The 23941-nt window shown below is 33.3% G+C and overlaps 2 protein-coding genes across 2 annotated transcripts; one reads left to right on the forward strand and one right to left on the reverse strand.

Annotated features, from left to right (window-relative positions):
- Positions 1 to 3568: 3568 nt before the first annotated feature.
- LOC121239500 (disease resistance protein RUN1-like) lies at positions 3569 to 8970 on the reverse strand. Its single transcript, XM_041136755.1, has 7 exons — positions 8465 to 8970; positions 5891 to 6989; positions 5254 to 5529; positions 4832 to 5137; positions 3961 to 4323; positions 3715 to 3783; positions 3569 to 3595 (listed from the first exon to the last, which is right to left on the reverse strand). Exons 1-7 carry the CDS (start codon positions 8968 to 8970, stop codon positions 3569 to 3571), a joined length of 2646 nt encoding a protein of 881 aa, XP_040992689.1.
- Positions 8971 to 16630: 7660 nt separating this feature from the next.
- On the forward strand, positions 16631 to 20765 carry LOC121238908 (probable serine/threonine-protein kinase roco5). The gene is made up of 3 exons (XM_041136002.1): positions 16631 to 17218; positions 17522 to 18602; positions 20327 to 20765. The coding sequence occupies exons 1-3, from the start codon at positions 16824 to 16826 to the stop codon at positions 20621 to 20623; spliced, it is 1773 nt and encodes a 590-aa protein (XP_040991936.1). The 5' UTR covers positions 16631 to 16823; the 3' UTR covers positions 20624 to 20765.
- Positions 20766 to 23941: the final 3176 nt, after the last annotated feature.

A 23941-nucleotide genomic window follows, 5' to 3' on the forward strand; every position in this document is an offset into this window, starting at 1 on the left:
ATATAAATATATTGTATATAGATATATACAATTTGTTAAAAACTTGAAGTTGAAGTCAAGTTAATGGATTGTCTTGGCCTCCTAGACCAATCTTTATATAGGAGACAAAGGCAATACAATAATCATACTTAAGCAATATAAGACTTAACAGATACAACGCTAATGAATTTATATTCTTTTTGAATGTATAAATTTTAATTATATTATAATTGGGTTGAGCACGCGCCGGGGGGGGGGGGTGGTGGGGGGCGGCACCCCATACTCGGAACAACAACTCTGGAGACAATTTCCTGTGATACACATGAGATTGCCAGCATGGTAACTGTAACACCTGAACCTAATCAAATAGCTTTACAAAATTTTTGAAACAAGTGTATTTTTTTTTTTAGGCTAAAGAGCCTAGCCCGTGAGAACGAATCCGGATTTCACGTCGCACGGTGTCAAGCCATTTCTATTTTCATGCACGTCCATACCTTCCTTTTAATTAGGTTTATTTTTTTTTCTACTTATATCTTATATATATACTAAGTTTTTCTCAAACCTAGAATGTGTGCCGCTACCTCTTTTCACACTCTCAGCATACACGAAAACATTACCACACAGTCAGCCTTCACCCTTCCGTAGAGCACCAAACTGCAAGCCTCGGTTGCGTTCGGCAGCCCCGCCACCCCCTCACAGCCATGCCAACAAGTTGCTACTTCCCCGAACCCAGTCCACACGGAACCTCAGCCACACGAAGCCGCCGCCCAATGCCTTCGTAGCCCCGTTGCAAGCCACGGAAATCCTCTGTTTTAGACACCCAGAATAGAGCCACGCCTGCAGCCACCCCAACTCCTTGGTGCCCCTGCCACGGCTCACCCATGCCCAACGTTGCGCCGTAACACCTTTGTTTAGCCGCACGAAACCGAGAGCCACCCCCCCACCTCACGGAAAAGCCTATGCTTGCACCATCGAAAAACAAAGCACCAGCCTTCCTCCGTAGTGAACCCCAGCGTCGCCACCCAACTGCTCAGCCTCAAGCGGGAATAACCAGAAGACGCCGGTCGTACGCCCAAGTCCGTCGTGACCACCCTCAGTAAGTCGAACTCTGTCTCCGTGCTATGACTCCCACCGTTCTCTCTCTCGCTCACTCCTCTCTCTCTCTCTCTCTCTCTCTTTCGTACCAGTGCTCGGCTACTTTTTTTTTTCTCTGTCGTAACCACTGCCATCACCACCGTAGACAACCACCCAGCTCGCCGCTCGTCGAGCTCTCAATCTCTCGATGAGCCTCTGCCTCGCAAACTGCCGTTTTGTTTTTACGTAACGTGTTTTTCTGTTTTCAACTAGCAAGTTTCTAGTTTGGGTAATGTACTGTTTAATTAAATGAAATTACGTTGTTACCCTTTGAGCTACAAGTTGCGTTAAAGTGTTTAAAACTTTTAATATGAGTTAGTAATCTCTAATATATTTATGTTTACCGAGATGTTTCAAGTAATTTAAATTGGTATTACATAAGGTTTTCTTTCAAAAAGTAAACGATAATGTTTTATTGTTAGTATGATCTAGGTTGTTATATAATTTAAAATATGTTGGTATAATTATTCTATTTAGTATTAAATTTGATAGTTTGATTTTTCAATAGTAAATAAGTTAGAATTTAATATTTTAGTCAGAGATCAAGTTGGATACCGAAGAATTTGGGAAGTGATGATATTTTAGGTATTGAAAATTTAGGTTTCTGAGGATTAAAATATGTTATTTTAGCATTTTAGACTTAAATATTGAAGTACGTGATCGATTGGAAATTCACGAAAATTACGTGATTATTTTATAGGTGACGATTAATTTTTTTTGTTCGGCATTTTTGAGGAAATTTTTGAAAAGGTAAGTAGTCCAGGTAAATGGGATTCCTATGCTAGACTTTGCATAAAAATAAAATAGACTGAGGTCAATTTTAAAAATGTGTATGTTTTGTTATGAAATGAAATTTTGGAAACGAGCTCAGTTATTTGTTTAGCATTACTCATGAAATAAGAAGGAAATATTTTCTGTCATGACTAGTGTAGACATTAGCTTATTTTGACATTTTACTTCCGAACTGTGCAAAAGAGAGCGAATATGAAATTTTGTACATAAATTATATTTTTGTGATCTGATTCTGTTCTGTTCTGAAAATATTTCGTACTTTGTTATGATAAGATGTGATTTCTGAAACCTCTGACATGACATTCTGTTTCTGTTTTGACCTTACCACGGGTGTAAAACTGTGGCCTCTGTTTGGATTGGTACCAACTTTTCTGTTTCTGGTGCACCCACTTTGGAAACAAAGTGATTTTCTGCGTGGTCTTTCCTTTGTGCACACTCGGGGCTTCGAGAATGATAAGGGGAAGATTCACATTCTGTTTCTGCTCGGTTGGCCGCTGGGATTGCACAACCCTACAACGGAGGTTAAACATGGAATTCTGTTCTAATGTGTTGTTGCAGTTATGTTGTGCCAATGGAAGTTTGAATAAGAATATTTTTGAACTTTCGCTCTGATATTTTTGATAACGTATTCTGACTCTGCATTCTAAAAATAAAAAGTATTTTGTTCTGCATTTTGAAATCTGTAAATGCTCATGTTTGCATACTAGTATGTGTTCTCTACTTACTAAGTTGTTGATAACTCACCCTATCTCCATAATATATTTCAGATAATTTTTTATGCAACAACTAGAAATCAATAATAGGGAGTACTTGCAAGTTTGTTGATCATAGAAGACTAAGTGCCTTAGAGTACAATGATTGTGGAGAGTATTTTGGTAGTGTTAATATTATATGTGGCTTTGGTATTTTGAGTAATGGACATTCCTAGTCTTCGTGGGAAGTTTATGTTTATTAATGATACACCACTGATGTGCCCTTATGTAAGAACATGGATATTTGTATTGAACAAATAGGTTAATATATTATGGAGACTCTGGTTTATTTTTAAATGTATTATTTGGAAATGACTTTTAGGTGATATGAATTAACTCTCCGGACCCTCGAGGTCGGGGCGTTACAGTAACCTTTACTGAAAGCCAATGTAACCTGATTGATTACACACTGCTCCAGAGAGATTTCAGATTTCAATTATAACACGGTAATAGATAAAAAATTGACGACAAATTGGTTTTCAATTTTTCCTCAATTACACTTCAGTTCAATCAAGTTTCCCCCTTTCTTTCTTTGTTGGATTAAAATTCAATCAAAATTTCTATTAATTCGTTGTCACACATTGTTCCCAAAAGGCCAATAAAGCTAACAGTACCTAAGTTTATTCAAACACTTCTTTCCCACATCAACACTCAGAGTTGATCAGAAGCTTGATATACGTTTATAAAGCAATTGGCAAATGAGGCTTCTGTTTGTACATTTTGGTCAAATACTGAGAAGTGTGTATCAACTTAGGAATTCTATTTTGAAGTGTAAAACTCTATAAATGAGTAATATGAAATATTCAAGACATTAAAAAAATAAGTAAAAAATAACGTCAGATCAATAATCTCTAATATACTCGCATAAATGTCGAGGTCAAGGAAGGGAGGGAAGGGATTAACCTCAATATTCAAGCTAAGTACTTTCTCAGAGATTCCTGAAATCAACAGCAGTAATGGCAGAAATTACTCGCAGGATAAAAGGAATTCCTTTAGCCCAAGAAGTTTTTGGTAAATATTAAAATATCTGGCCTTTTTAATGCAATGGCTATCATACCAATTCAGAATTCATCAGCTTCACCAACTCAATTCTCTCCTGTAAGTCTGAGATAGGAAGCTTATGCGCCTGCAAAAGTAGGAGATGAATTCAATGGAAGATAAATCATATAACTTTTAAGAGGAAATTCATATTTACCACTTTATCTATTACATTTGGCTTGTCAACCAGTAGATGAACTCCACACTTCTTCATTTCAATTGAGCTCCAAAGTTCGAAGGATATCTCAATTTCCTCTCCACTTACCATCTCCAATTTTCTTTCTGGAGCTGGTACCATCTCCAGGTTATTTCCTATAAGATGCGTCTGGAATAAAAATAAATTATCTGAATTGTTTACAGGAAAGTCGAACTCTTCTGGCAAAAGAACATGTCGGTAGCCTCTAGTTTTGTTGTAGATTATCACATGATTTTTAGTCCACTGCGGATGAGATTCCTTCTTGCTAGCATAAACAGCACAAATAAGTAATACACGGATCTCGCCCTCAGAAAGAGAAGGTACATGAAAGGATATCGAAGATCCAGTTCTCTGATGGCTGAACCAATTCGGAACCTCACTACCAGGGAGGGAAAGTAGACGTAATTGAGCAGCACACTTGGTCGATGGACACTATTTGAAAAAAAAATAGTTAAACATTATTAAATGAGAGAGAGAGAGAGAGAGAGAGAGAGAGAGAGAGAACCTGGAGAAGACTCGTCTTAAAATCAGATGATAAACTGTAGCACCCAAACATTTCAATGATTGAAAATGATTCCAAACTCAAGCCTTGAATCTCAACCAGTTTACAACAGTTACGAAGGGAAAGAATAATAACTTTTGACCTCGACAAAATTGAGAGTCTTTCCATTGATGAGCATCCAGTTGCAATAAGGAACTTGATATTTGCTGGGAGTTCTAAGATTGAGTGAAGAGATGTACAGTTTCTTAAAAACAAAAAGTATAATTTAGGAAGACGGCTAATGCAATGAGGTAGGTTGCGAAAATTGTTTTCTGATAAATCCAGTTTCTGGAGTGAAGATAAACTCCCAAGATCAATGGGAATCTCGTCTTCAGACAAATTACAGTTACTGAGAACTAGTCTTCCCAAAGAACAGAATCCAATAATAGAAGCTCGTACCAAACTCATGGCATCTAAACTTTTTGGCATCCAAGGTAACTCATTGAGTTTGAAGCAGCCGGACAACTTGAGCGTTTCAAGAAATTTTAAGTTAGAAATGCTTCTTGGAAGACTCCGAAGGTTCTTGCATCCTTCTAAATTCAACGAAACAAGTCTGTCTAGATGACCAATGGACTCGTGAAGCTCAACCAAGTTTGTGCAACCTTCAAGTATTAGAATCTCGAGATGTGGGACTTGCAAGAAGTATAGGGATTTGGTGAGATTTTTGGAATAGCTAAGATTAATGACTTTCAACTTGTTGAGTACCTGGAAAACAAAAAAATATATATATATATATATAAAAAAAACAAAAAGAAAAGATTTTGTAAGTTATACATTTAACATCAATAGAGTAACAAATCATGTGCTAAGAGTCATTATACTCTGTTCTCCTTCCAAACTTGCTTGACATTGCTATATTGCATATCAAGCACCACAAGATTCTCCAGATGAAATTTTGGCGGTAGAAATCTTAGAGGACACTTATGCCAACAAAGCCATCTCAGCTCTTTTGAAAGATGTTGGAAACATCCTGTGAGATACACAGCATTGATTTCGAGTAATCTCAAATTCTTCATCTTTGTGAATGCCTCAGTCTTCAAATGTATATCTTCTTGAATAGGCAAATTCAAGATGAGACCCTCCACTGTTTCCGATCCCTGTCAAAAGAGACAATTAGATTAGCATCGCATTCCCCCATCTGGTGTAAAGTAACAACACCTTCGAATCAGACTAGATCTAGCTATTTTCACAGCAAAAAGGAAAAAAACCATTTGATTTAGACATGATTAGAATTGCTGTAAGTCTTGATTGTGATCTTATCTGATGCTTTACTTTATTGGTTGACTTGATTTACAGAAGTTTTGGATTAAGATCGTATTAAAAAATTTAAGATATTGTGTAAGGCATGATCCCTGCTTATCAAAAAGACAAAATTACCCTCATGCAATACCCTACATAAGACATATACTATGTCTATGAATGTGCACGTGACTATATATAAATGCAAATGCCTCTTACCGTATGTTTGCCCAGGACATTCAGTACATCCTCATGAAACCACAACCTACTACATTTTCCAAGATCATTGAGTGACCTTTCACGTACAATTTCCCTTCCCATGTCTCGAATCAAATCATGCATCCTCAACCTGTTACTATAATCAACTGTCAAGAGGGACCTTTGAATGAGAATAATGAGACCAACATCTGGAAAAAGACCACAAGCATGAAGAATTTTCTTGATATATTCTTTATCCATGCCGATAAAGAAACATGCAATATCAAGGAATATGTCCATTGTTTTATTATCTAATGAATCAAAGCTTGTTCTAAGTATTTTCTGAATCTGATGATGAGGAATTTTTTGTAATTTTTCCAATGCACTTTTCCATTCAATAATGCTTTTTCTGAATAAATAAGAACCCAAAACTTCAAGAGCTAATGGAAGTCCTCCAGCATAACTCACTGCACTATTGGAAAGCTCGTGGTAACCTTCTACTGGATAGGGCAACTTGAAGGCATGCCAACTAAAAAGTTGTAGAGAGTCCATATGACACAATTCTTCGACTTTGTACTTCTCAGAAGCTCCTAGTAAAGCTAGCAAATGTTCATCTCTAGTAGTTGTAATGACTCTACTTCCAGGAGCAAACCATTCTGAGTTTCCAGCCAATGCATGAAATTGTTCCAAGTGATCCACGTCATCAAGAACAATAAGAACTTTTTTGCGATGAAGTCTTGCCTTGATCAAATTGATTCCTCTATCAACATTGCCAATCATCAGATTCTTATTTTTCAAGATATCAAAAAGAAGCTGCTCTTGCAATTGAACTAAACCATTAGGTTGTTCTGAAGTTTCTTTAACGTTTAAAAGACAACTGCTTCCTTCAAATCCATCCCATATTTCGTTATAAACAGCTTTTGCTATGGTTGTCTTCCCTATCCCACCCATCCCATATATGCCAACAATGCAAACATCACTTGTTCCAAGATTTAATAAAGCTTTCATCTCTTCAACACGAGAGTCTATTCCTATAGGGTGTTTGGCAACATTCAAGTGAGCAGGATTCAATTTACACAAAACTTCTTCAACAATCTTCTCGATGAGTTTTGCTTCATACCTGATCCTTATAATTAAAATGGAGAATAGAACAACAATTAAACACAAGGAAATAAAAAGAAGAGGAAATTATGTGATGCAGGACAGAACAGCAATAGCATTTAACAAATAAAATAGTACCCAAGAAGGTTGAGTCTCACAACTATTTTACCAAACCATAGACTCTCACCATGGTTGATTTTGGGCAAAGGAGTCACACCTTTATAAAGAAGGCATTTCACCAAGAAAATAAACTATAAACGGAGTGGCTCCTCTCAACAAAAGTTTGACATCAAAATTTCAGTGTCATATCTCCCTTTTAATGTTTAAATCAATTAAGAGATAGACGTTCTAATCAAATTAGGACTTCTGTTCCAAATAAGACAGTTGATGTCCTAATTCCTAAACCAAATAAAATTTCAAATAAAAATTTTCAACTCCTGAAACCCATAGACAACTGGATACATCAATTCACCCATCCTAAAAAAACTAGAATCTTGACAAGTATACAAGAAATCAATTGATGCACAATTCTCCCCTCCTAAAAACTCGGCCTGGGAATCAAATGGAATAATTTCATTGAGATTACATCATCAAACAAAGAAACTCTGCATAATAACCATTTGCAGGGTAAGATTGGAGAGTGTGATGGATGGGTGTGAGGAAGAGAAACAGTTGTAGCAGGAAAAGGAGGATGAGCATAGAACTCTTTTGGTCATGGGTCTAAAGGGAGTGGATGTCATTTTCCCAGCAAGAATTTCCATGTGAGGAAATCAGGGATAGAGTTAAGTTCTCCCTTGTAATATTCAATATTGAAATAAGAAACACTTAAAATCGTTTGCCATCTTGCAAAAATCTCTGTTTAGAGGCAAGGTTTTAACATCCTTTAATAAAACATCTTTTGCACTCTTGAAATCAATACGAATTAAAAATCTGTGATTTAAGAGACCATCTTGAAACTTGGAAATACACAATACTATAGATAATATTTCTTTCTTAATAATACTATAATTTTCTTGCACCTGGTCCAGGTGCCAAACTGGAAGCGAATAATATGTTCTTTTTGATCATCCATTTTCTGCTTGAGTATTCCTCTGTATCCTATTTCTGATGCATCTGTTTCTTCATTTTAGGACAAATGTGCATTAGTAGATATAAATTCAAATAGAACTGATAATTAAGGAGTTGTTCCGATCACGGTCAACTCGTGATTAATTGGGGTTCATTAAGGTTAGTCAGAAAAAAAAATAGAATTGTGAAGCATGCCAAATTAGTTTGAAATTCTTTTGACTGGGAAGACTTTATATTAATTTGGGATTCTAACATACTAAAATAATGTCAATAAACTTTCCATGTATTTTTTCAAACTAATTTTAGCTCAACTTTAATTGATTCTATCAACTTTAATTGTTCTATCAAGTCTCATCTAAATGTTGAAAGAAAAGAAAATGTTAAAAAAAATACATGAAAATGAAAAAAGAGTCCATAGCATCATACCCATTCCCAACAATCTCGAGATCCCAGCCAGAACAGTCTGCAGCTTCGGTAAGTGCTGCTCTCCAACTCTGTACCCTCTCCATTTCCTCATAAAACTGCTCTTCATGCCTAGTGAATGCTTCAGCAAAAGTTCCTTCCTGTTTTCGGATAGCCGAGGGCTTCACATGGTAAAATATTGGAAGAAGAGTGTGGCCATTAGTTTTTGTACAGTGCACAATCTCCACAAGCTCATCAAGGCACCCCCTGGAAGAAGCATAGCCTTTAGAGAAAACCACAAGGGAAATCCTTGATCCATGAATCGCGTTGATTAGTTCCTTAGAGATGATCTCTCCTCTTCCAAGCTCATGATCATCTCGGAAGGTGCAAATCCCGGCCCGTATCAAGGCAAAGTACAGATGATCAGTGAAGTTCTTGCGAGTGTCTTCACCTCTAAAACTCAGAAAGACATCATGATCCCAATGTTTCGAACAAGGTCTAGAAGATGATGGAAGGATTGGATCAGCCATGAAGAAGGACGTGCTCGCTGTGGTTGAGTTTGATTGGAGCAAAAAAATTGAAACAAATCAAGAGATAGGAGGAACAGAGCCTATACCACCCATGTTATGTGCTAAATGATACTATCAATCTCCACTAAAATAGGAAGGTTCCTGTTCTGATAATACGTTGAAATAATTCGTTTCGAAAAGCATATTCAAATATGATAGAGACTAGTTAAACATAATTTAAAATCCTAATTCTTTTTATAGACTATGCATCTGTATTCTTCTTAAATTTATCAAGACAAAAACAATAAGCTCTCTATGATCACGAAAGCAAGATTTACTGAGTTTCTAAACTATCTTGAGAACAGAGATAGTAAAATACTTGCCCAGAATCTCATATTATATCCAGCTTGGTTTCAAAAGAAAATAATCTCAACATCATTGAAAAAGCAAATTGATATTGATTTTACACAAATGAATTTTCAGTTTGCACAACAGAACAATGAATTTGAAGCAATGCAAAATGGGAAAAGTCAAAACTAGAAACTTGAATTGAAATTAATCAAGCTCAACATATGAAAATCAGACCGGGACAGTCCGGAGTACATCTTAGTTCAAACCCGCACGCTACAAAAACTATGTCCGCAACAAAACGGACAGTCCTGCTCAAACACAGTCCTGATTGTGTATGGCTGGTTTGAAAACTCAACCTAACAAGAATTTATTATGTTTTTTTTTTTTTTAACGAGGATTGGGCCATAGAGCGCAATCTTGGGCCCATAGTTTTTTAGATCCTTTTTTTTTTTAATCTTGAACCGATATGGCCTGATCCGTTAAGAGTATTGATATTGACTTTATCAAAAGTCTAATCAAATATAAAATATAACTTATTTTTTCTAAACACAACTGTATTAGATTAGTCCAAAAGATAAATTAAAAACTTTGAGCTATAGTAAGACATTATTTTATTTTATATTTACAGTGTTACTGTTTGCCAACTAAATATTTTATTCTGGTTTAAAACACTCTTTTTATTATACTGCATGCGGTGGAATATGACCGCATTAAATGCCCTTGTAACAAAATAATGATGAATTATCTTTTTGTTTGTTTTTCGTGTGCAGGTACCAATATTATTCTTATTAAAAATATGAAAAATAAATAAAAATAGTATTATTAAAAAAAATAATATTAGATTATTATTTTGATGAATCTAATGATTAATCTAATGTGTAGTTTTAGATATGAAAGTTTTGAATTTATAAAAAAATATGTATTTTTTATCAAATTTTAAAAATTACTTTAATAAAATCAATACCAATACTCTAAATTAGGGTTAATATATATATATATAATATTTCCGTACAGTTGACGTGCTGCTGCACAGTATATTCAACTATCACCTTAGAATAAAAAATTATTTACAGCGTATACATATTGTTGAATTACGTAAATTTTGAGTGTTGTGAGTGATTAATTCCATTTTGCCTTTACTATTTTCTTTTTGTCGCTCCTGACACTTTTCAAAGATAAATAATCAACTAAATTTCGTAAATCAGAGGAACCATATTATATATATATATATATATATATATATGTATGTATGTATGTATGTATGTTAGAAGTCATATGATTCTTCAATCTCAAATACAGTTTCGTGAAATCTCAAAAGAAAAACATAATTTAACGAAAATAGTTTATCAGTCACTTCTTTTCCAGGGAAATGAATCCAGTCATAACATACAGGTAGTGAAATCTATTTTATGTGAGTGCGGCGAAAACGGTGCCTTGTTTGTCCTGGTCTTGGACAACGAGAAGCTTGCAATGCTCGTTTTGGTGTTCGAATTCAGGCTCCAGCTTCCGCTTGAAACTTCGTATCGCTGTGGTGGTTTGGACAAACAAGGGTGCTAGAAGTGAGCTAGAAGTGCTGGATAATTCGGGAAGGTAGTGAGCTAAGGAAATGTGGCCAAGTTTGGAACGTTAACGTAAATTTATGTTTGACGCTAAGGCTCGGTTTGTATTCGCAATCCATCTCAACTCATCTCACTACTATTCATTACTATTTATCAACTTTAACTCACAAATCTTACTACTATTCACAATCCATCTCAACTCATTTCAACTCATCTTTGAATCCAAACGACACCTAAGTCTATGGATTTGGATTTGGTTTTCATTCCGTGCGCGAAAAAGGAGACAAGGCGAAAGTGAGTGAGAAAATTCTTTGTCGGTCTTCACGCGGATCCTTCGGAACATGAGACTAATGAGAGTATTTGTTTTCTTTCTTTTTTCCGATACATTTGATGAATAATGTTAGAATTACTATTAGGTAGTAAGGTTAAATTATATTAACATGTCGTATTTGTGTCGTATCAAAATATATATATTATATTATATATGTTAATTTGAACACGACCTATTAAGCTTATATTATCAAAATTTCAAATCCTAACACGATTTATTAACATAACGGGTCGTGTCGTGTCAATCCGTCTTGACCCATTAGTGAATACTATGAAATAGGTTAACCTAATCCGTTTCAACCTGTTTATTTAAAGGGGTTGAATATATCCGAAATTAACCCCTTTGACCTCATTAAGTTTAGTATAATTTTATATAAATGTTAAAATCAGAATATCTATAAAAAAAATATATAAAACTAACTACAAGTCTAAAATTACAATTCAAACAATAAAAATATCAAAATTAAAATCTCAACAATTTTACTTTTAGATATAAGGGTATATTAGTAACTTTAACTTTTTAACAGGTCATAACGGGTTGACCCGTTATCAACCCGTTAAGCAATCGTGTAATAACAGGTCAATTTATTTTTAACTTTAACCCGTTAAGATTAAACTCAAACTCGTTATTATCGTGTTGTACTCGTATTGGGTTAACGGGTTGAGTCACATACTGTCACCCCTACTTACTACTCTTCTACCACCTATTTATTATTCCTTTTATTTTCTTTTTATTTTTTTAGTTTACTTAATGATTAAGAAATTGACTATTAGTAAAGTTGTATATTTTTTTAATTTTTTCTTAATAATTAAGGATGTTAAACAAATATTTAAAAGAAAATTAATAAAAAAAATTAAAATTTCAAATACATTATAGAGTAGTAAAATGGTGTTAGGAATGTAATAAATCCATCATTATCCATATTTGATTACGACATGTTTAAACGTAAGATTATGTCCTGTTTGATAGTGAGATGAAATGAAATAATTTTAGATGAAAGTTAAAATTTGAATAAAATATTATTATTATTTTAAAATTTAAAAAAATTAAATTATTTATTATATTTTATATAAAAATTTAAAAAAATTATAATAATAAGATAAAACGAGACAAGATAAAACCGTCTCTATATCCAAACGTTCGTGTATCGAGAATTGTAAAGAATTTTGCTCCATGCAAGTCTTTGACTCTTTTGGTTAACATATTAATTATTATGACATTCATTAAAATTTTCAAAAAAATTAAAGCATCGATATTTTTTTCTTTTTCTTTTATTAAATACAAAGACAGATTTCATTTACTTGCTGTTCAAGGTCAGATATACAAGCACATACCCAGTACAGAAAATAATAATAAGTACAATGCATAAAACCTAGATATTACTTGTCAGCATCCACGAACACTCTATTCAAAATAACACCGAGACATGAATGTCACTATTGTGTTGTATCTGCAATTTCGTGGGCATATCTTGTTAGCAAATGTGCAGCTTCATTACTCTCTTCCAATACAGAAAAACTCAAGAGTCTTTAAAATGAGTAAGAAGACGATGGATTTTCTGTATAAAAGGTTCCTGTACAGAAAATGAAAGTGCTCTAGACTTTACGACTTCAATTACATTCAACGAATCTCCTCTCAATGCTGCAAAAACTTTAATGTCATTCACATAAAAACACTCAAATCCTTCTTACTTAAAGCAAATAAAACCACACTATTATGATCACACGTAACAACACCAATACCGACAGTATTTGTACTACGAAATAAAGCTCCATCAAAGTTTAACTTTATCTTTCTTACATTTGTCGTTTGGATTCGAAGATGAATTGAGATGAGTTAAAATAGATTATAAATAATAGTAAAATTTGTGAGTTAAAGTTAATGAATAGTAATGAATAGTAGTGAGATGAGTTGAGATGAATTGAGATGAGTTGCGAATACAAACCGGACGAGATGGGAGTTTTTAATAACATTGAAGTTAGAGACATGTTTAAGACAATGAATAATTATATTTGAAATTGTGCTATTTGTATCCTCGAGAAATCGATCTTTTTTAAAGTAGTTGATGTTAGACGTTTTTATATCCACAAGTATATAAAAAATAAGGCTTACAACTAAATTTTTTTTAGTGAATAGTTGTAAAATATTTCTAAGATGAGGTTTTGATATATTTGATGAATAATAAACATCTTTTGATAAATATATTTTAAAAAAATAATGAAAGAAAAAAAAAAGAAATACTTTGTTTAATATAATAAATATTTTTAGATTTTTTTAATTTTAAATTCCGCTCTGGTTGGAAGCTTCTTCTTTTTTTTTTCCCCCTTTCCTTTACTTTTTATGTATTGTTTTTTCTTACTTTTAAGCCTTTTTTGCAATATTTTCTCTATCCTTATTCGTGGTCTTGAAAATATTTTGAAATACCCTTTTTACACGTATATCATTTTTTTTTATAATGTTTCATAAAACTATTTTTTAAATATAAGATTTTTTTATAAAATTATATTACTTTTATAAGTAATCTTATAAGAAAATATCACTCGTTTAAATAATATTGTGTAAAGAATTGTGAGGATCGTTGTGTGTATCGTTTTTCTATATATATATAATTGAATTCTACTATCATTATCAAACTATAAACAAAAGGTATCTGCTATTATGCTCAAATGTTGGAAAAGAAAAATATTTAAGTATCAATCATTTCGTAAGGAAGCAATATCTTGGTAGCCTTCTCTGCGAGATTTCACGGAATCTTCGACTGAGTTCGTCAACGGTGACTCGCCGAGTCAAAAAGTGAGTCGACGGTGAATGGTGACGAGTGAACGGCCCCCTCAAGTCAAGACGGGTCGTTTTTTTTTTTTTCTCTCTCTCTCTCGATCTCGATGTTAGGTTATTGAGTTTTTTTGTATATAAGATGAAGGATTTGTTTGTAAAAAGATTTGGCTCCGGTTGAGTATAGAAATAATTTCATCTCATCTTATATTATCATTATAATTTTTTTAAATTTTCATATAAAATATAATAAATAATTTAAAATATTTATCTCATCTTACTATCCAAACATGGTTAAATACTAAAATTATATTTTCATCTCATCTCGTCTCCTTTCCAAACATCTCTCAAATATAAATATTTCAAACTAATCATTACAATTTATTCAAACTAATCATTACAATTTTTCTAACCTTTCAAACAACAAATAAAAAAATAATTCAACTTTTTTAAATCTCTAAACAAAAATTATATTTTAACAATATTTTTTAACTTTATAATATTTTTTATTCAATTTTTTCTCTCTCGTTTTTCAAAATCTCATAAAACATAACTATGTCACTACTATTCACAATTATCTTTCTACTATTCACAAAAGAGGAGTGCTACACCTACAAATGGATTACACAAAAGTAATATCACAAACTGACGTGGCTCCATGTGAGCCATCAAATCTGCATTACAATAAAAATAACTTTAGACCACATAAAGATATTTCAGTTTATAAAATTATTTTTGTATAATCACTTTGTAACTAGACTATTTCTTTTCACAAAATTCTCATATCATCTCACTCCCCAAGCTTGTCCTTAAGGGATGTTTGGGGAATGAGATGAGATGAGAATTTTGTGAATAGTAGTTAAATAGTTTGTGAATAGTAGTAAGATAGTTTGAGTTAAGTATTTATTGAATTTTGGAAAATGAGAGATAAAAAGTTGAATACAAAATATTGTAAAGTTAAAATATTGTTAGAATATAATTTAATATTATTTTTTGTTTTGATATTTGAAAAGTTGAATTAGTTTTTATTTTTTATTTAGTAAATTGGGAAAGTTGTAATAATTAGTTTGAAAAAATTGTAATTATTAATTTGAAAGTATTTGTGTTTAATGACGTTTGGAAAGGAAATGAGATGTGGTGAGATATGTTTTCAAACATCCCCTTAATAAATAATATTGGATAATATAAAAATCTATAAAATCTTTTTAAGATGGCAATTTTATAAGATTTGTTACTCATCATCCCACACACCACACACTATATTTATTTATTTTTATTTATTTATTTATTTTTGTTTTATTTTATTCTTCCTAAACTAATTAAATTCTCATATTCATCATTCATACACTATACATTTAGTAAGAGAACAAAATAATAAATAAATAAATAAATAAATATTTGTGGTATGCGATATGTGTGGATAATGAGTATAATTTTTTTTTTAAAAAGTAGTGAGACCCATTATAAAATAAAAAATTATATTAATCATCTTTACACACCACATACCACATTTAGATATGGAATTTTTAGATGTGGATATCAAATATTTGAATTTTTTTTTTTAAATATTGAGATGTGATATAGTAAATAATATTTAAAATTATGTGACTCTTGCCCAGGCTATATTTGATTTGGTGTTAGAAATATTATATTTATCATTTCTATATTATTTGCCTATTATACATCTGCTTTTATTTTTTATTTTTTTTCTTAATAGATATATGGTGTAGAAATGATATATAGAAAAAGTCTTGGCGTAATCGGTAGATGATGAGTAGATATTTTTTTTAATCATATAATTAACAAAAGCTATTTGGAATTTCATATATACCACAAAAATTCCTTTTTAAAAAATATCTAAGGATCGGATTAATGTCCTCTCAAGTTGAAAAGAAATACGTGCATCAAACAGATTTTATATTATTTAGTATTTGTTTAAGAGGAATGCTATACGTAGTTGTCTATACTATACATCACTAATATTTTAATTTTCATTTTAATTTTAATTTCTATTAAATTAATTGAATTTGTTTACTTATCATTTCTATACATATATTTGTTAAGAAGAAAAATATGTGTGGTGTAAAAATAGTGAGTAAAATTATTCTTTATTTATTACTATTCAAAATATTTATTAGAGTATCAATAAATTTGATAAGATATTTCATATATGTGTAATGTCAGGTATAAGTTTTAAATAAACAAATATCGTGTAAGTTATTTATAAGAAAGTAGATCTTATTGAATTTTTTTTTTCAATTTTTTAAAATGGAGTCCTTTTTTTATAATTACTTTCACAAAATGTCTATTGAAGACTCCATAAATCATTTATCTTTGTAAGTATATCTGTCTGCTTAAGTTTTTTTTTTTAAAAAAAATTTGTTGAAAGTATATTAGCAACGTTTAGATGTTGAGTTGAGTTGTAATATTTTGTAAGTCTTATTGAAATTGATTTAATTTTTTTTAAATTGAAATGAGTTAGATTTTTAAAGTTAAAATAAAAGAAGGATGAGATTAGTTTAAATTTTTTTTTTTATAAAAAATTGAAAATATAGCATATCCCGTCAATAATTAATATGAGATTAATTGAATTGACTTTCTTCTCAACAAGCCTAAGTTCGGAAGGCTACCGTTGTTTATTTATATTGGTATTACTTCTATCTCTTTCTCTGTGACTCAACCCTCGTAAACAAACAAAACACCACTACCACCGCCCTTCTATCCCACTGTCCTTTCACATTTTCCTGTCAGGAAAACAGACAGACGATAAACGACTCGGAAATCTGAGTGAAGTTTGAGCTGAGCTCTTTGGCCTTGTGATCCAGACCCACATTTGGTTTGCGTACGTTTTGACCGAGCCTATGGCTGCTGCGCTGGAGTGCTGGTCGAGTCGAGCCAGCACGGACGAGGACATGGTGGAGCAGGTGCTCATGAGGACGCAGGACAGATCGGAAGGGGCTCCTCCGGGTGGTGCCGCATCGGGAGCGGGGGCGAAGGAGTCGACTGCTATGCAGAAGCGGCTCCAGAGGCTGAGCCGGAACGTGTCAGAGGCGCTCGCCTCGCTCAAGAACTCGCTGAATCTCGACTCGGCACGTGACTCGCCATCTGCATCCTCGTCCTCGTCAAAGATCGAGTGCTGTAGGAAGGTGGTGTGGGGCAGCGTCGTGCGGAACCTCACGCAGCTATACCCCGGTAGCCAGCTCCCGGAGAAGCTAGTCTCCAACATCCGGAGGCATTACGACTCATTGCCGCTCAGGTTGACTCCTTTTACGAGCTTAGACTCAGTTTGGTTACTGAGAAAGTGTAGGAGAAATGAAAAGCCCCGATTGTCATAAAATGAAAAGAAATCCTGAACTAAACCAAATATTTTTGTTTAAGTTCAGTGGAGAAATGGGTTTTGTTTCTTTGGAGTCAAACAGGGCATTTAGTTGTCTCGTCGGTATTTTTAATTCTTCCTTCACTTACGGAGAATTGATTTTGAGATTTTGAGTTAATGTTTTCACACTTTCTTATTTATTTATCTAAGTACTTTTCTTATTTTTTAAACCCACGCCAACAGTTATGCTCAAGCGGGATTTGATATGAAAGAAGTATTTCTTCATATTAAGTTGATAGAGGAGGCATCAGGGGATGACCACCCTGCGATATTGATTCAAGAAGTGTCAGATGATGAAGTTCAGGGGTCTATATTCAAGCTCACGTTTGCTTGCAACTCTGCCATTTCTTGGCCGGTGATGTCGGGGTGGCTGGATAACGCTTCCATTTGTTGCAAGAAGATACAGATCTTTGAGAAGAAGGGGTTCACACTTGGGATTGTTCTTCTTTTGGTTCAAGCTGGCCAGGAGAGATCGTTCAAAACCCGGATTGAAAATGCTCTTAAATCGGCTATAAAGAAGCCTAAAACCAGTGCTGTAAAGCTCCCTTTTGGGCTCTGTGGGTGTCAGGAAGAGAGCACCAAAGGGAGAGACTTTGAAGAGATCGACGAAGAACCAGTTGACCAAAATTATGAACAGGGAGTTGAGAATTTGAGCACCAAGGTTCAGCTTCAGATGCCATTACCCACTTCTTCTTTCAACGTGTCGGTTGATGAATGGCAGACGGTCCAGTCAGGTGGGGATGAGATTGGGAAATGGCTGTTGAACTCAGATAATCTTGAGTTTATTGACCAGATTGGACCCAGTTCATTTAAGGGAGTTTACAAGGGCAAAAGGGTTGCAATCGAGAAGCTTAAAGGGTGTGAAAAGGGCAATTCTTATGGGTTTGAGCTCCGAAAGGATCTATTGCAGTTGATGACCTGTGGGCACAGGAATATTTTGCAATTCTATGGTGTTTGCATTGATGAAAATCATGGGTTGTGTGTCGTGACAAAGTTGATGGAAGGTGGATCAGTTCATGACTTATTGCTGAAGAACAAGAAGCTTCAGACTAAGGAAATTTTAAGGATTTCTGTTGATATATCAGAGGGGATTAAGTTCATGAATGATCATGGCGTTGCATATAGAGATCTCAACACACAGAGGATTTTGTTGGACCGTCATGGAAATGCTTGCTTGGGGGACATGGGTATTGTTGCTGCTTGCAAGAGTGTTGGTGAGGCCATGGAGTACGAAACTGATGGTTATCGGTGGCTAGCTCCGGAGGTTTGTTCCCTGTGACATTAGATTAAGTTACCAAATTCATTTCATGGCAATATAAATGCAACTATATAATTCATAACTTTTACTTTTCCAAATCAGTGAAGGTAATTAATTGGATCATTTCAGTTGACCTGTAATGGTATCGCCTCTAGTCTATGCCACTAAGCATTTAGAATTAGTCCACAAATTGAGTGAGCTGTTGAATGCATGAATAGTAACTGTTTTTTTAATGATGAATTCTATGGAAACAAAATGCTATCATTCCTTTCTGAACTGTGCATTTGAAACTTTGTTTCCCTGTATTCCTTAGGGTTTGGTGAAACTTAATTGTCTGAAGTTTTTATTATCAGTTGCTATGCAGTTATTTTATATTTTAAATCCATCATGTGCCATCCCAGAGTCCAAATGCATATTAGGAAACCTTGATCACACATTTATTTATTTTACTTTGATTTTCTGAAATTTGGTCAAGGAAGAACGTGGATGTTCTCTATTTTTAACTTATTGGAGTCTGCAAGATGTTGATAGATGTTTGGCGTAGAACTTTCACATTGAATTGAATTTAACAATGTCAACTATTAGAGTAAACTATTTGTGCTACCTTATCTTCGTTGCCTACCTCAGAAAGAAATGCAACTTTTTCTAAATAAAATTTGTGGGTATCCAATTATATTTTTTCCTTTGGTCTTTAATGGAAAAAATGTCAGTTTTTCTGTGCACAAACATATCTAGGTACATTGTATGTGAGTTTTCAGGACCACTCTACCCTTGTTAAAAGAGACTTTATGTCACTTATCTCAACATCATTGTTCTAGCATGCCTAACATGTCTTCATAATTGTATTTGCTTTACACTTCAATATTGTGTTTACCTTTATCTAAGCACTACTATATATTCCCTAAACAAATCAGCTTGATCCCAAAGTGCCACTGTCATGAAATTCGGTTCGACTAGTGGAGCCCACTTAATGGAGCTTTTTAAGATTATAGCATGACTTTAGTCTTAAGGTTATGAGTCGTATTCTTACCTACTTTGGGAAGCCATCTAAACCCCCCCCCCCCCCCCCCCCCCCCCCCCCCCCCCCCCCCCCCCCCCCCCCCCTCTCACACTGACAAAAAAAAGCGAAAAACCAACTAAACAGAAAATCCAAAGAAGAAAAAACAAACCATTTTCTGTAAGGCTGTAAGCTACAATGTGTACACTGCTTTTTCCTAACTTCTTTGGCTACGTAACATTATGTTGTTGATTTCCTTGGAAGCTACATGAGAATCAATTAGTTTCAAATGTATATATGTGGTTTATGTATTTGTCCTTGATTTTGGAAATAAAGAAGCTACTGCTGTTGATTGAAATTTGGAACTTAATTATCCCTTTCTGCACAGTACCAGCCTATCTTTAGACAGGATTTTTTTAATCGGTAAATAATAACTTTATTAATGATAGAAAGCAGGCATGACCCAAGTACACGGAACATGTACAAGAGCAGCACCCCTGCATAATTGAGTAGTTACTGCTTATTTAAAAGTAGAACATTTGTAGTAGTAACGGATCACTTCACAAAGGACATTTAACCTTGAAGTTCTTCTTTGAAGTTTGTTTCAATTCACCAATATGCAAGTGTATATGAAAGTTTGCCTCTTCATGTCCTTTAGCATAGACCAAATCAATGAGTACTGCAATGCTGAAAATGGTTCCTGTTTCCTCTTGTTTGTATCGGTTGAGAACAGATAATTGCAGGTGACCCAGAGAGTGTTTCTGAGACATGGATGAGTAACGTATATAGTTTTGGGATGATAATTTGGGAAATGGTGACTGGTGAGGCGGCTTATGCTGCATATTCACCTGTGCAAGCAGCGGTTGGGATTGCTGCTTGTGGCCTTAGACCAGAGATACCCAAGGACTGCCCACAAGTCCTAAAATCTTTGATGACAAAGTGCTGGAACAATATCCCTTCAAAGCGCCCTCAATTCTCTGATATTATATCGATATTGCTGCGGCCAAACAACAGCAGCAACAAGCAATAATAGGTAACCATCTTTTTAATTTCAGTGGGACCTGATCTGGCGATACTAGTTCGTGTAAAACAGCTTCTGGTTTAGGAGTTGCCATGCATAAATGTAGATCTACGGTGCTTATATATAGAAGTGAAGATATGATTATTATTTCTCTTGCCATTGCAAGTCTATATCTTTATCATATTCTTAACAAAAAAGGAAAAAAGAAAGAAAGAAAGAAACCTGGGTCAATATTGTTTTCTTTCAAATGTCTTTTGCCATCTCATGATTCAGGTGGTAACGAGTAGTGGTGGGTACATTAAAACATGTTTTCCCTTCGTGTTCATATGATTGATTCTGCCTTCCCTGTTTTCTTGTAAAAGAGTAACATCATTTGACTAAAAGAGGCACATGTTCGGCCCGATAAAAAAAAAGGAAAAAAGAAAGTGGCACATGTTTGGCGGTACGGGCCTACAATTTTGATTATTACAAGGAACTTTGTATGTAACTTATCTTTTTGTTGGTCTAGTGGCTATCAATGGGGCCCAAGATGGGTCTCCCTTGTTTTTGTGTCTCATGAATCATGGGAGGCGAAAAGCTTCTCCAATCACTCACTCTATCCACTTTCACTCTATCTTGAACTCCAGCTTCTATGTACTAGTTCCAGTGCAATTCCTAGCTGTGTTAGTGGCTAGGGTTTTTTGGATAGCCTTGAACTCTACAACTCTTTCGATGCATTAAACAACACTGGTGGGAGGAACTTTCATTGGAATATAGTATCTTAGATTATCTGTAAATAGTAATGAAATAATTTGTAAATAGTAATGAATTAGTTTAAAAATATCTGAAAACAATTGTGTTCCTGAACAGGTCATGTAAGTTCCTCTATCAAATGGTACCTTTATTTATGTGAGAAGAAAAAGGTGAAAAAAAGAGAGTGAAAAAGAAATAAAAAGGTTATACATGTATGATGATTATATGCTATATGGATGATTAGGCTAAAGGCCTCTTTTGTTTTTACAACGCTTTTCAATTTATCTCATCTCGTTTCATCTAATCATTATAATATTTTTAAATTTTCATTACAAAATAAAATAAGCAATTTAATTTTTTCAAATCTTAAAATAAAAATAATATTAAGAAAATATATTATAATAATTTTTTATTTAATTTTTAATTTTAATCTCAATTTATCTTATTTTATCTGTAAAAATAAATGAGGCTTAATATTTCATTGCTTTGGAATGAAATTGGGTCTGGACCGGGCTTTAGTTTCCTTCCATGAAATCAAAATGGCCTAGTTAGGCCAATGTAAGTATCCATTTCAAAGACTGCATCGTTCAACCTATCATCATTTATTTCTCCTATAATCCTTTTTGGTCGGATAAAGGAATCGCATCAGTTAATCAAAAGAAAAGAAAAGAAAGGAAAGGAATCACATGGGCAGTATATTTCTGGTCAAGCATGAAGGCTGCACGTGCATGACCTAGAAGTTAGAAATACATAAAATAAAATAGAGCACCATGTGCGTGTGCATGCGACTATTCAGGAAGAGAAATGTTTTGGGTCCTGAATTTGGGTTCCAAATGGCTTTGCTTTTTTTTTTTTGTTTTTACTTAGTTATTAATAAAATATTTTTTTAATGATGTTGTGAATTTTTTTTATTTTTTTTAAATGTTTTATGATGATTAAAAAAATATGTGAAAAAAAAAATGAAATACATTATTCGGAACACTTCTTCGGGCCACTTTTTCAGTAACTATAGCAAGACTCGTTCATGAATAGGTAATATTCCTATTTTTCTCTAGTAAGTAGGCATCATGCTGACATGAATGAAGTCTCTTTTGAGTATGTGGGGATTGTTACAATGTCGAGATTTATGAAATTCATTTTATATGTTTATCTTTTTCTTACTTTAAACTCGAAACTACAAACAAAAATTTAAAGAAATGAAATATAGGAGAAAGAAGAAAAAGAGGTCTACAAGGTTTAGAAGTTGCGTAGTTATTATTGATTGGAAACTATAATTAATGTATTCCAAGACAATATAATATATTTTTTTAAAAATGGGATGATTGAAGTATAAGTGAAGTACAGTTACTACAGTTATACAATTAGGGTTGAGTACTTAACTGACAAAAAGTATATGTTCTTCTAATCATCAAGGCTTTTTATTTTTCCTTTGTGGGTTGTGCCTGAAAGCCGCCTCCCTGATCCTGCTCTATGTGAGCGGATGGATCATGGCACCATTGCTGGACTACTCCATGCGGCCCACTACATAATCATGATTTATGAAAACAGCTGGGCCTGGGACTGTAATTGTGGCACAAGAAGAGAAGGAAAGGGCCCATCCTCCTACACATTCCCTCTCCTTGTGCTACACACCTCCGTGTAGGGCCTTCTTTTTAATTTTTAGTTTCTTATTTATTTAAGATAATTGAATAATGCAATATTAAATCAGTGAGCAAATGCTACACAATTAATTTGAAAAAAATAAAGTTTATTATTAAAAAATTATTATTATTATTTTTTTATGTTAGTCTTATATTTATTCATTTTTTTCAAAGAGATTGCATATCGCTTAAACACTTCACGACTGTAAATATTATTTCTCTAATTATATACCAAATTATTATGATCATGTTATGCTGTGGAATCTAGGGCAGTTGTGAAATAATGAATAGTAATGAAAAGTAGGTAAAAAATAATAATAAAATAATAAATAATAATGAAATATTTTAAGAATTACCTAAACTGGTGGTTAATTTGCAAGGGCAAAAGTTTTATAATTTTTTTAAATGGAGAAAAATATATTTTGTAGTCTGCATTATAAAACGACCTTCTAAATATTAGATTTTAGTATTTTTTTTCTTCAATTCCAACTATTAATTTGGGTCTCAAATGTCATTAAATTGTAAATTTTTTTATTATTATTATAAAACAGATCTAAAATATATATATTGTACGAGTGCATAATTTTCTTTTTATAAACTTAATATTTTTCATGTAATTTTTGTGGAAAAAAAAACACTCCTCTTATAATTATCAATTTTAATAACTGAATATTGCGTGACAGAATAGAGGTATCATACACTAGCTTTACTATTGATTATCTTCACACATCACACACTATACTTTTATTTATTTTATTTTATTTTATTTTTTTTAATTTTAGTTTTTTTAAACTTATTAAATTATTCTACTTATTATTTATATTCACATATTTAGTAAGCGAAAAAAAATAAAGAAAATAAAAAAAGTATAGTGAATAGTATGTAGACGATGAATAGAATTTTTAATCATGGACATAGACTTGCACAGTACTGGTAGAAAAGAGAGAAGCCTGAT

This window comes from Juglans microcarpa x Juglans regia, chromosome 7D, assembly GCF_004785595.1.
Source record: "Juglans microcarpa x Juglans regia isolate MS1-56 chromosome 7D, Jm3101_v1.0, whole genome shotgun sequence".
NCBI lineage: Eukaryota > Viridiplantae > Streptophyta > Magnoliopsida > Fagales > Juglandaceae > Juglans > Juglans microcarpa x Juglans regia.